General features: G+C 40.9%; 1 protein-coding gene across 3 annotated transcripts in view; it reads left to right on the top strand.

Moving 5' to 3' along the window:
- The window catches only part of MYO5B (myosin VB), a 347,217-nt gene that overhangs the window by 241,223 nt on the left and 93,135 nt on the right, over nucleotides 1–12,859 (top strand). For all 3 annotated transcript variants that reach the window (XM_039543124.1, XM_039543123.1, XM_039543125.1), the window contains 3 exons: nucleotides 567–653; nucleotides 8,813–8,924; nucleotides 10,618–10,829. In XM_039543124.1, coding sequence (XP_039399058.1) covers nucleotides 567–653; nucleotides 8,813–8,924; nucleotides 10,618–10,829 — 411 coding nt within the window. The remainder of the gene's footprint in view (nucleotides 1–566; nucleotides 654–8,812; nucleotides 8,925–10,617; nucleotides 10,830–12,859) is intronic.

The raw sequence follows: 12,859 nt of genomic DNA, 5'->3' as shown, positions 1-12,859 counted from the left end.
TTGATCGTATAGAATGTTTTTTCATATTGAAGTTGAAGTTGATGTTGTCTTCCCTAAGAATTTCATTGCCCTTTACAGCAGAGCCTTATTACACTGTTGTTACAAAATGTAGCATCTTATAGACCTCAGATGAATGGGTTTTCTGGCTGTGCAGAAAAGCACTTTGTACTGTTATCATAGGTTATGTTGTGGTGCAGTCATCGCATCCCATTCTGCCCATTGATGTCTATCTTTCTGTTAGCCAGCAACTCAGCTCTTTCTCCTGAAAACGTTTAACAGTGCTGCATAGGTCGCACGTTAATCCACCTGCTCAAAGAATTCCAGTCAAGGAGTTCCAAGCCACAGCTAATTGAGCTCTCCCAACATGCAGGAGATAGTAATTGGCAGAGTTTCTTTCTGTACATGCTGTGTATATAGGCAGAAATGGAATCCAGCTGTATTGGAAAGGTTGCCAATGTAAATATTCTTGTCATTGCCTCCGGATACTCTGCTGCTAGGTTTCTTTTCATTTTGTGCATGGAGTGGGAAACTGTGCTCATCTGTATCATTATGACTTGTAATTGCAGATTTGATCCAAAGAGAGCAGTCCAGCAGCTAAGAGCCTGTGGTGTGTTGGAAACCATCCGTATCAGTGCAGCTGGCTACCCATCCAGGTACTGTACTGCCAAAGACACCTTGTGTTATACTATGTCACACAGTTTATTCAGTGAATTTGGCACCTGGAGGGGAAAAAAGCACTGTTCTCTTTCAAAAAAGATGTTTGTTTTACAAAAATCCCACCCGCTCCTGAAATCTTCAATTCTGAGAAGTTCATTGTCAAGCCACAAGCTGAAATATAAACCAGCCATAGAGTATGTTCTGTTTCTTGAGCTCAGAGTTACACTTGGTGCGTTCAACCTGGCACTGAGAAATAATTTCACATGGTTATGTTAATTAGCAAGGAACCACAAACAATAAAATCTCTAAAAATGCTGCGTGTGGATAGTAAGAAATTGATAGGAATCTGGATTTGATCCCATATGGAGATGGACAACAAGAAACAATAATGGAGTTTTTCCTAGGCTGGTTATAGTTCTAAACGTGTTATTCTTGTTCAGAAGTAAATGTTGCCTATTAGGAAGGATTCCCCCTGCAGCCACCAAAGCTCACTCTAGAAAAGGTCCCCATAGGGCCTACATGTATTTCTTTGTTTTCAGGCTTCAGATACCTGATATAAAAGCAATTCAGCCAAAAAATGTAGATGTTTGTTTCAGTGTATGCACATGGAGGGAATGAATCTTTTAAACCATTGTTAAAGTCCACATATCATAAGAATATCAGGCATCAAACTTTTTGCATTAAAATTAAGGAAGGAAGGAAGGAGGTAATTTGAGCTTCGTTGATAAGATTTGAGCTTGAAGTTATATTTTAGAGCCCAGTAAATTCAAAAGCTGAAACTCTAAATTAGGCCTGAGGATGACAAGGGCAAATAATTTTGAAAATGCATCAGGTCTGCTTTATTGCTGAGCAGTTTTGTGTTCATGTCAGCATAGCGATCAGCCTTTTTATATGGAACAAAGGACTTATAAATATGCTTCCAAAATAGTCAATTAACCGGGATGTTCAATGCCCTGTCACTGTCCTTTCGGAGAAATGTGCTACCTGAAAGTTCACTCACAACCCTTGCATGCTTATAAGCAGCGAGAAATAGATCCTGAGAATTTATGTCAGCTGTTATAGTAGCCTCACTGCCAATTATTTGATTTTCCTGGTGCTTTCTGACATCCAGAAGGAATTCCAGCCACACCTTTGGACAAACAAATACTGAAAACAGGAAGGCCTGCTGTCTGCTCTAGTTCATTCAGGTGGATCTTTATGGAAAAATTCTGTAGAAATTGAGAGAAAATTGTATCTTTTCTGTGAAACTTTAGAAGCAGGCTGTAGAATGTAATAGAAATTTACGTCCCTTCTCTAGAATTATAGAAGGTGGTGTAACCTATTTAACTATTGGCTCCACCCTATTAAATTCTCTAAGACTTTTCCATAAAGGGATCTATATCAGCTACCGGTAAGATGAGGATGCCTAAATTTCTGTGATCTCTAAGATTAAACAATGGGGAAAATAACTCAAAATGAGCCAGGCACCTTTAAAATCATGTTTATGAAGGCGTCAGTAGGGCCAAATCCTGCTTCTGCCCTCCTATGTGTGGAAGGCCCTAAGACATAGTGGAACAGCCAGGGCTGCTTTATGAAGGGGGACACCAAGGGGAGTACATGCCACAGCAAGCCACGTGGTGCTGTTCTGCAGCACAGCAGAGGGATCTTGGTTCTGTGACTACACTGATCAGCTGGCATAAATACTCACCCGGAGCAGGTGGATCTCTGAATTTATGGTTGCACATGGGTTCTCTTAGTGGCTTCAGAGCAGCTTCAGTGGTTCTCTGTTCCCAGTGATTGAAGGAGAGAATTGATTACCCACCCACCTCCCAACAGAAATCCCTTGTATAAGGCCTGATTTCTCCAGTTTTGCACTAGGTGTCCAGTATTAGGCCCATGCAGTCTAGTCTATAGGAGTCTTTAGATGTGTTTATCTATTTGAAAAAGATATAAAAAATATTTATTTGTATCTGAACTTCAGTAGTTCCTAAAGGCCCAGACACAGATCGGGGTCCCTTGTGAAAGGCACTGTACACACACAACGGCTCTTACACTGAAAAACTCACAAGGCAAAGAAAGCTTTAGCCTCATATCAAACAGTGCTGCAGTGGCTCAAGAGCACGAGTCCCAAACTCAGGGCAGACTGTAAGGAAGCGATGCACAAGCCCTCAGATTGGTGGTGAGTTCTATACGTAGATTTCACCAACCAATTATCAAGTTTACCTCCATCTAGATTATATTTCCCTAGTTTGTTTATGAGAAGGTCATGCGAGATATTATCAGAAGTCTCACTAAAGTCAAAATATACCATGTCTACCACTTCCCCGCCCCCCCATCCACCAGGCTTGTTACCCTGTCAAAGACAGCTATTATGTTGGTTTGACATGATTTGTTCTTGGCAAATACATGCTGGCTGTTACTTATCACCTTATTATTTTCTTGGTGTTCACAAATTGATTGCTTAATTATTTGCTCCATTATCTTTCCTGGTACTCAAGTTAAGCAGACTGATCTGTAATTATCTGGGCTGTCCTTATTTCCCTTTTTATAGATAGGCACTATATTTGGCCTTTTCCAGTCCTCTGGAATCTCTCCCATCTTCCATGACTTTTGGAAGATAATCACTAATGGCTAAGATATTTCCTCAGTCAGCTCGTTGAGTATTCTAGGCTGTATTTTGTCAGGCTCTGATGACTTGAAGACATCTAACTTGTCTAAGGAAATTTTTAACTTGTTCTTTCCCTATTTTAGCCTCTGATCCTACCTCATTTTCACTAGCATTCACTATGTTAGATGTCCAATTGCTACTAACCTTTTTGGTGAAAACTGAAACAACAAAAAGTCATTTAGCACTTCTGCCATTTCCACATTTTGTGTTATTGTTTTTCCCGCCTCAATGAGTAACAGGCATACTCTGTCCTTGGTTGTCTTCTTGCTTCTATTTGTAGAATGTTTTCTTGTTGCCCTTTATGTCTCTACCTAGTTTAATCTCGTTTTGTGCTTTGGCCTTTCTAATTTTGTCCCTATATACTTGTGTTACTTGTTTATAGTCACCCTTTGTCATTTCACCTAGTTTCTACTTTTTGTAGGACTCTTTTTTTGAGTTTTAGATCATTGAAGATCTGCTGGTTAAGCCAGGGTGGTCTCTTGCCATATTGCCTATCTTTCTTATGCAGTGGGATAGTTTGCTTTTGTGCTGTTAATAATGTCTCTTTGAAAAACTGCCAACTCTCTTGAACTGTTTTTCCCCTTAGAATTGTTTCCCATAGGATCTTATCTACCAACTCCCTGAGTTTGCTAAAGTCTGCCTTCTTGAAATCCATTGTCTTTATTGTGCTGTTTTCCCCCCTCCCATTCCTTAGGATCATGAACTCTACCATTCCATGATCACTTTCACCTAAGCTGCCTTCCACTTTCAAATTCTCAACCAGTTCCTCCCTATTTGTCAAAATCAAATCTAGAACAGCCTCTCCTTTAGTAGCTTTCTCCACCTTCTGAACTAAAAAAATTGTCTCCAATACATTCCAAGAGCTTGTTGGATAATCTGTGACCTGTTTTCCGTCACCACGAAGTCCTGTGCTTTGGTTGATTTTGTTAGTGGTTTAAAAAATCCACCTCCTTCTCTTCTTCCTGGTTAGGTGGTCTGTAGTAGACCCCTTCCATGACTTGTTTTTTATCCTTACCCATAGACTTTCAACAAGTCTGTCTCCTATTTCCATCTCAACCTCAGTCCAAGTGTATACATTTTTAATATACAAGGCAACTTTTCCTTGTACATCATGTTGGCAAAATATATTTTGCCAACATTTCTTTACAAGGGGTATTTCCAGCAGTGAAATGTCTTGGAAAGAAATAGCCAATATTTTGACATCAAATTTTTTGCTTTTGTCACTGTGGCACTCCCATAGTCACTACTCTGAATAGGTTTTGTTTGTACGGTGACTTTTCACCCAGTTCTTAAAAAGTTGAAGACAGTTTTTCAGTGTTCTGCAGACCATATAAAGAAAATAATAAACTCCACTACAAGAAAGAGCTTGGCAGTTTCCCCATCTTTGATATAGGATATGCTTTGCCGTATTTATCATTTTCATGAAACCCTGTGTTCTGCAAGTATTTGATGTAAAATGAAAATGTATCATCCAATTTGAAATGCTACGCAGTAGTTAAGAAATATGTTCATTATTATGTACATAAACCACTGTGATGAATGTGCTGTCCTAGAGAAATGAAGAGTGTATCCATCATCAGCTTTTATGTTTAAAGTATGGAACATGTCTCTCCACTATAAAACCATTTGTCTTCTTTTTAGAAGCTGGTTACAATGAAGATTAATCTAGAGAAAATAAGAATTGAAGCAATGTGTTGCTCCATCAACACTAACAAAATACTCTTTTATGAATTTTTGAACTTGAGAACTTTATAAGACAAGACTTTATCTGTCATAGTTGTTCTCTTATCCTCTCAGCATTTAAGTATTAATGACACCCAGTTATTAAGAGTACTACTGAATCTATGGCTAAAACCGGTGGCTTGAATGAAGTCATGGGCCCAGCCGATTCAGAATGCTCAGTTGTAGTATATTTGTAAGAATTCAGTACATGGTCAATTTGTGAATGCATGGAAGGAGGCGTGGTCTAGTGATTTAAGCATGGATGTAGAAAACAGCTCTGACTCTGGAGCACATCTTAGAACCATCTGGTTCAGTTTCCATGCTGTACAATATATTGAAGGTACTTTATCCTTTTTCTTAGTATCTGAGTGCCTCACAGTCTTTACAACACCCCTGTGAGATGCATACAAAACTGCAGCACAGACCAGGACTGGCTCCAGGTTTTCTGCCGCCCCAACCAGCGGTGGGGAGCCGATCAGCAGCACTTCGGCTGCCCCTCAATCGCGCTGCTCCATTCTTCGGCGGCAGTTCGGCGGTGGGTTCTCTACTCCTTCTCTTCCTCTTCGCCGGCAGCTCAAAGAGGAAGAGAGGGACTCGCTGCCGAATTCCCACCGAAGATCCGGGCGTGCCGCCCCAATAGCAGACGGAGTGCCGCCCCTTTGTATTGGCCATCCGAAGCACCTGCTTCCTTTGCTGGTGCCTGGAGCCAGACGGACCAAGTGACTTGCACAACGTCATATGGAGAGTCTGTGTCAGAGCAGGGAATGGAACCTGGGTCTCCTGAGTCTTAGGCCAGTGTCCCAACCACTACAATATTTTTTCCCCGTGCAACGTTGCTCATGATATTTGCCTGCCATGCAGAGGGTGTTGTGAGGATTAAATACTTACTATTTATTATTTAGAAAGTGCGTGGAACATATCAAGCACTATAAATGCCACATATTAGCAACAATTAACTTCCAATGTTTGATCCTTATTCTTTACCAGGTAGAATTTCCCTTGTTCAGCAATGAGCTGAAGCTGTCATATCCACCCTGCTGCAAATTTTGGTGACGGGGCGTTTGCGTTTGACTCGCCAAACCTGTCTCAGTAGGTTTTTGTCCCGGTTCAGTTCCAAAACTGGAATTGCCCAGTTTTCTGGCTGAGGATATGAGAGAAATCTTGTGGTATTTCTGCTGCTTTGGACCAAAATTTTGCAAGAATTATTTTATTTTTGGCACCATCAAATCTGAACACCCACTCCTGACTTGCCCTTCACCACAAACTCTAAACCCCATCTCCTCAACCCAATTCTATCTATCTTTTTTTTGTTATAGGGTATGTCTACATTAGACACTTGTGGCTGGCCCATGGCAGCTGACTCAGACTTGTGGGGCTTGGGCTGAATGGGCTGCTTAATTGTGGTGTAGACATTTGGATTCAAACTGCAGCCCAAGTTCTGGGACACTCCCATCTCACAAGCTCCTGGAGCCAGGGCTCCAGCACAAGCCTGAACATTTACACTGCAATTAAACAGTCACTTAACCCGCACCTGAGCCTGAGTCAGCTGCCATGGGGCCTGCTGCAGGTTTTTAATTGCAGTGTACGTATACCCTTAATGTCACCTCCTAGTCTGGACTGGACACTTTTGTTTGTATTAAAACAAAAGCTCTCCTCTGTCTTCATTTTGTCTCCCTACTTCTGGTCTTCAGGTTCAATTTCTTGGAAGAATTTGTTTTCAACTTTTAAAGATCTACTAAATAGCATGCCTCAACTCAGCCATTCCAACCTAGGTGGAAGCCCTACATTGCCGGTGACAGACATGTCAAAGAGGATTTGATTTTTTCCCCTTAATCACCAGGAATTTGTCTTGAGGTTTCTCCTTCAATAAATAAAGTCAGAGATGTATGGGTTTTGATGGCAAGGATTTCAATTAGTTTAACTCATATCTAATCTGGGGGAAATTACCCTGAAATTTTTCTATGAAATGTAACGCAAGAACAAGTGAATTAATTTTGAACAATCATGGACCAAAACAAGTGAGTGTCCAGTTTGATTTGAGTCTGGCATTTTAGACTAAACCCAGAAATTGGGGATTAACACAGTTCTGTCAGCGCTGACTGAATAGCAGGATTCACTTGAGCAATTGAATTCCTCATCTAGGACAGTCTGTGATGCATCCATAAGCTAAGGCTGGTGTCTGCAAACATTCAGATGTTTTCAAATTCATCCGCTCAGAGTTATTACCTTCAGGAAAAATAGTAAAATCCTCTCAAGAATAGCGATTAGTGTTGCCAGTGCTAACTGGTTATTTTAAATGTTCACCTTTTGTGGTTTATGAAATACATAGAGCCATCCTTCCTTTTACAATAATTACCAGTATATGTAATCTATCCCTTGAAGGAAGAATGTCTCTGTGTGTATGTGTATATCATATAAAACAAAAATTTGGAATCTGACTTCTGACACAAATGAACTGGTCCTTTAGAATTTCTGAGATCAGTTCAGCCATATATATATTACCTCATCTAACCAGAAGCCGTTTTGGTTATCACTTAAATATTCCTGAATTTTCACTTCTGCTTTTTTGTTCATCTGAGCTGACTATTACATACTGCAATTTTGTACCAGTTTTGTGTAATATCACAGCTGCTAAATCTTACAGACATTAAACATTCATAATTGAAATGTTTCAAGGGCATCCCTGTGTACAAAATATATTTTCATAATGCGCCTTTATCTGCCTGGCAATGTCTTTAGAGAAACATGATCTGTAAATTAATTTGGCTACAGGTAGTACCCTATTTGTTTGCTGTTGTTTTATATGGGACTTTTTTAACATTCTTTCTTTTTTTGCTTGCTTTGTAAGGTGAACATTTTCACACTCATATTCTAGGGAATAGTTCTGGGCATTTGATCCATGGATAATTTCAGGCAGCACTAATCTGAAGGCTTAATAATTAATTGAAAGACAAATCTGTTCTGCTATGGCATGGTAACACAAAACAAGAGGAACTATATCCTCGTCTGCTGTTTCTAAAGTAACCCAGGGCAAAAATTATCTCAAATATGCATCCCGCATGTCCCAAAGAGTCGTAGTTCCTGAACAAAAAAGCAAAAAAAAAAAAAGAAAGAAAAGTGCTCCTCCTTATTTTACATCTGTCTCTCAATGTGGGGTACTTTTTTGGCTGAATGGTATTTCCATAAATCCCTCTAATGCAGATACTGTAAATTCTAGTTCTGCAATCGTGCTATGGCAATGCTTTTCCAGTGAGAAGAAAGAAAGGTTCTTGTGATTATTTGGGCGTCGTCAGCACCAAATTGAGTGTGTCTGTTTCATAATCAAGTGGGAAGCTTTCTGGAACACTTAAAATCAGAGAGGACCCTTAACATTTAGACCCAAATTAGAATTAGGCTGGTGATTGCGTTTAACACCATATCAGGGCCGAGATTGAGGTTCACATGAATGATGCAGAAATCTGGCTAGCTGTTCTTGTGATACTTTGGTCCTGTCTGATGTAAATCTTTCCAGATCACTCATCCTCCTTTGTGATTTTAAATATACCTGATCCAATATAACTGATGGCAGAGGGGGGGAAGGAGGGAGGGGAAGCACCTTCCAACCCAGTCCAGAACCAGTGGGGGTTGGGTTCAGACCTGATTTTTAAACCCCACTCTCCTTCTCTCTCCTCCAAACGTGAAGAGGTTTAGATTCGAGGTTTGGTTTATTTAAGCTCTAATTCTAAACATTAGCTAAATAAATGAAACCCAGTGCCCTGTTTAATTTTATCTGTGCTTTGCTTTCAGGTGGTCCTACCATGACTTTTTCAATAGGTATCGAGTTCTTATGAAAAAGAGGGAGATCTCTAAAAATGACAAGAAGCTGATCTGTAAAACGCTTCTGGAAAACCTCATTAAGGTGAGCTGGGATTGAAGCTTTGGAAACGATCATTAAAGCACAGAAGCTGTTGACACTGATAATATCTCAGCTCACCTTCCCTTCCTCCCCATTTGCCTGCTGTAGCTGAAAATGCTGGTGTGTCCCTGGCACTCAGGAGCATCTTCCAAAGTCAAACCATCTCAGAAGGAATAATGAGACTAAATGAGACATGGCATGAGATCTATTGATTGCATTCAAGCTGAAAAAGCCTTTTTTCTGCAATTGAATTCCACAGCTCGTTCGTGGACAGTAAACGATAGTGAGTTACTATCCCCACAAAACCCACTCCTTTTCCTTCTTTTTGACGATTGGAATAAAATCCTAGAGTCCCAGCTTCACACATGGCGTACAGCATGAGGAATCCCGGTCAAGAGACAGAGTGACCAAAGAGCCTATCTCTCACTGCACAGACACCCCCAAAGCCAGTCACCAATCACCTTTTCATACAAATGATGAAGAGAAAATGCAACAAACATGAGATGTCTGCTGCATGGGAAATTCTTAATGGTCACATACAGTGGGAACAGTCTAGGCATGGAGATTTCTTTTCCAATTATTCATTTGTTCTGTCCTTTTAAAAAAAAAATTAACAAGCTCTAGCTGAGGGAGGTTCAGTTTGTCATTATTCAGACTCCTTGGGGACCATTTGAGTTCATTTTTAAATTTAAGGATATTTTCCAATGATTTTTTTTCTCTGTGATTAAATTTTTATTTCTGAGGCCTTTTTTGTTGCTGAGGCCTCTGACAGTTTGGCTCGTTGTTTTCTTGAGGCCCCGGTCCTGCAAAGACTCAGCTTTATTCACTGACATGTCCTGTTGATGTCAGTGGGTCTACTCACAATGGGTAAAGTTAAAGCACATGCACACCTTTGCAGGATCGCAGCCTTGATTTTTTTTTTTTCTAAAGAGATGATCCAAAGTTGCAAAATGCAGCTTTTGTGTCCAGATTTTGACCATACACTCAGTCTGTGGGTTTGTCTTAGCCTATTTGTAAGGAGTGGGGCCACTTTTAAAGTGTTGGCACAGATCCGGGTTCAGATTTTGACACTCCTCTCATTTCCCACACACAGTTTGGGAGTCTTTGGCTCGGAAATTTTGGTTCTAGCTCATCTCTTACATTTTGTTAAAATGGAGGAGAACAAGCTTTTGTTTTTCACCCTGTCAGAGAGGATAACATTCCAAGAAAGTGTTTACATCCAGTTTTCATATTCATTGACTACAATGGAAATACAGAAACTGGAAACAGAAAGGACCAAGGTCCAGCAATGCCAATGCCCTACCTCATGCAGATGTGATATGACATGAAGAATGCCCCTTGATCTGAAAACACCATCTGTGTTCCAGAGCAAGGTGACAAACCTTCATTGTCCCTGCCAATGCCTAGTTAGGACAAATCCTGGTAAGTTGCAAAACTCCCATTGACTTCAGTGGGACTGGGATTTGGTCCTTAACTCTTGTCAGCTGTGAGTGCAAATATGTGAAAATTGGGATTGTTGGCTTTATATGCTGAAACTGGTGCTGTGGGATAAAGTGTGTTTAAGCCAGTTGAACCGATATGGGAATGGAATTGGTAACTTTTATTCACTCTTACCATCCTTATAATGTTGAGCAAATGCATAGACTCCTCAGGAAAATGTTTGTCTTAACTCAGTTTCCCTTATGCTTTTGAAAAGGATCCTGACAAGTTCCAGTTTGGACGTACCAAGATCTTTTTCCGTGCAGGCCAGGTGGCATATCTGGAGAAACTGCGGGCAGATAAATTCAGAGCTGCTACTATCATGATACAGAAGACAGTGCGGGGCTGGCTGCAGAGGGTGAAGTACAGAAGGATGAGAAATGCTGCAATAACAATCCAGAGGTATACACGAGGACACCTGGCTCGCAGGTAAGCGTCATCTCTAGAGAATGACTAGCTGGGAACTATAGAGTGGAGAATAGTTCCAGCTCTCTTATTAGAACTACTCAATTATCTGATACCCCTTGTGATATGAAACCTGGGTACATTCATAGATTCCATGGTCAGAAGAGACCATTGTGATCATCTAGTCTGACCTCCTGCGTAACACAAGCTATAGAACTTCCCCAAAATAATTCCTAGAGCAGATCTTGATATCACAAGTACATGACCTGACTTATCTTCAGAAGCACTAAGCACCTGCAGTTGCCATTGACTTTATCGGGAGTTGCAGGTGTCCTGCACCTGTGAAAATAAAGCCCATTCTATGTGTATGTAGACCATGGACAATGTGGTATAGCTGTAAGAATAAGGGCATGGGAGTCAGAATTCCTTGGTTTTGTCCCCAACTCTACCTATGATTTTTGGGAAGGTCACCTAAATTCTTTTAGCCCTTGTTAGAGGGCTTATTCTTTCACCCTCTTACTTCCCTGGTCCTTCTCATGTGAACAGAGAGCAACAATACCCGAAGTCCGAAGGTGCAAACAATTCAATGTTGGATGAACTTCCAGCAAGCAATAATTCCAATTTCCTTCCTCAGTGTCCCCTTCCCAGCTCTGACACCACAGGGCCTTACCTGTGTCCCTGTTCCCATTTTCCCCACCCTTAGCAGAACATGATTCCAATTCCCCCCCACCCTTACTTCTTGATTGACTGCAGACTCTATAGTAAAACTTGAGTTTTGCTTAGCTATGCCTTAACCAATCATTTTACTGAAATTTAACTAACCAATCCTAACATATTGTAGCATGGTTATTTAACCAATTATATCCCACCACCTTAACTGGTTTACACCCAGCAAAATTAATTATACATCAGACAGAAACAATCCCGGAACCAGACGGAGATTATACAGACAAACAATAGGGAAGTGGAGAGTGCAGTGACAGAACAACAAAGAAAGGAGGATTTCACACCCCAGCTATTGATAAGTGAGTTCTTGCCAGACAGGATGCTATCAAACTACGTTTTCTTTAAATCTTCTAGGCTCTTCCCTTTCTCTGGTGGTGATAGATCGGATCACCTTTCTAACAGCCCCAGATTGCCTTATTTCAATGTGACTAGTTTGGAATGTGAGGATGTGACCGTACGCGTCCCAACTTATGGCTGCCTCTGCTGCTTAGCCAAAGGCCTTAGACTATCATAGTGAGAGAAGGCCTATAAACAGGCAGACTGATTTTGATTCTTGTTTTGTACCTCTGTAACTAGCTAAGTGATAAGAATTCACCTAAATTCTTAAAGTATAGGCCTTTGCAGACAGGCCTGAATATCTGTATCCTAACAGCCCTGTCTGCTCTCTCTTATGTTAATGCACTGTTTATGGGTGTTGCACCAGTGTGTGTGTATATGTGTGTGTGTGTGTATATATATAGATATAGATATAGATAGATATAGATATATAGTGAAAACATGACTTGAAATGTCACCTGGTAGAGCTCATGGCAGAGAAGATTCAAGGATTAGAGATGTGGCTGGAGATAATGATGGAATTCAGGCAGGAATTTGAAGGTGTAATGCAGGAAAGGAGAGAGGAGGTGATAGACAACCCAAGTTTTGTGGACACCTGCCAAACAAAAGGACCTGGAGGGTGGACTGCTAAAAGAGAAGGATGATCCATGGAAGAATGTGATATAGGGACAGGTTAGAGGAGGACACCAGCTATCGGTGTTAAAATTCAGTTGAGTAACAGATTTGCTGCACTGGGGAATGAGGAGGAGAAACAGGCAGAAGGTGAGGAAGAAAAGAAGGGACGCCAATCCCTGCAGAAGAGATGGAGATAGCCAGGGACTGAAACCTAAGGAAGAATGGGAATATGATATGAGGGGGCTGTGACTGAGAACATAAAACAGGGTCATACAAGCACCAGGGAGAGACAGGTGCATGTGATTGAGGACTAAACACTCCAAAGAATTGACAGGCATGTCACCAGACCAGATTCAGAAAACAGAAGTGTGTGCTCT

Source organism: Mauremys reevesii, linkage group 6, assembly GCF_016161935.1.
Source record: "Mauremys reevesii isolate NIE-2019 linkage group 6, ASM1616193v1, whole genome shotgun sequence".
Lineage (NCBI taxonomy): Eukaryota > Metazoa > Chordata > Testudines > Geoemydidae > Mauremys > Mauremys reevesii.
Note: the sequence above shows the minus strand (reverse complement) of the source record. Positions and strands in the feature narration are given on the sequence as shown.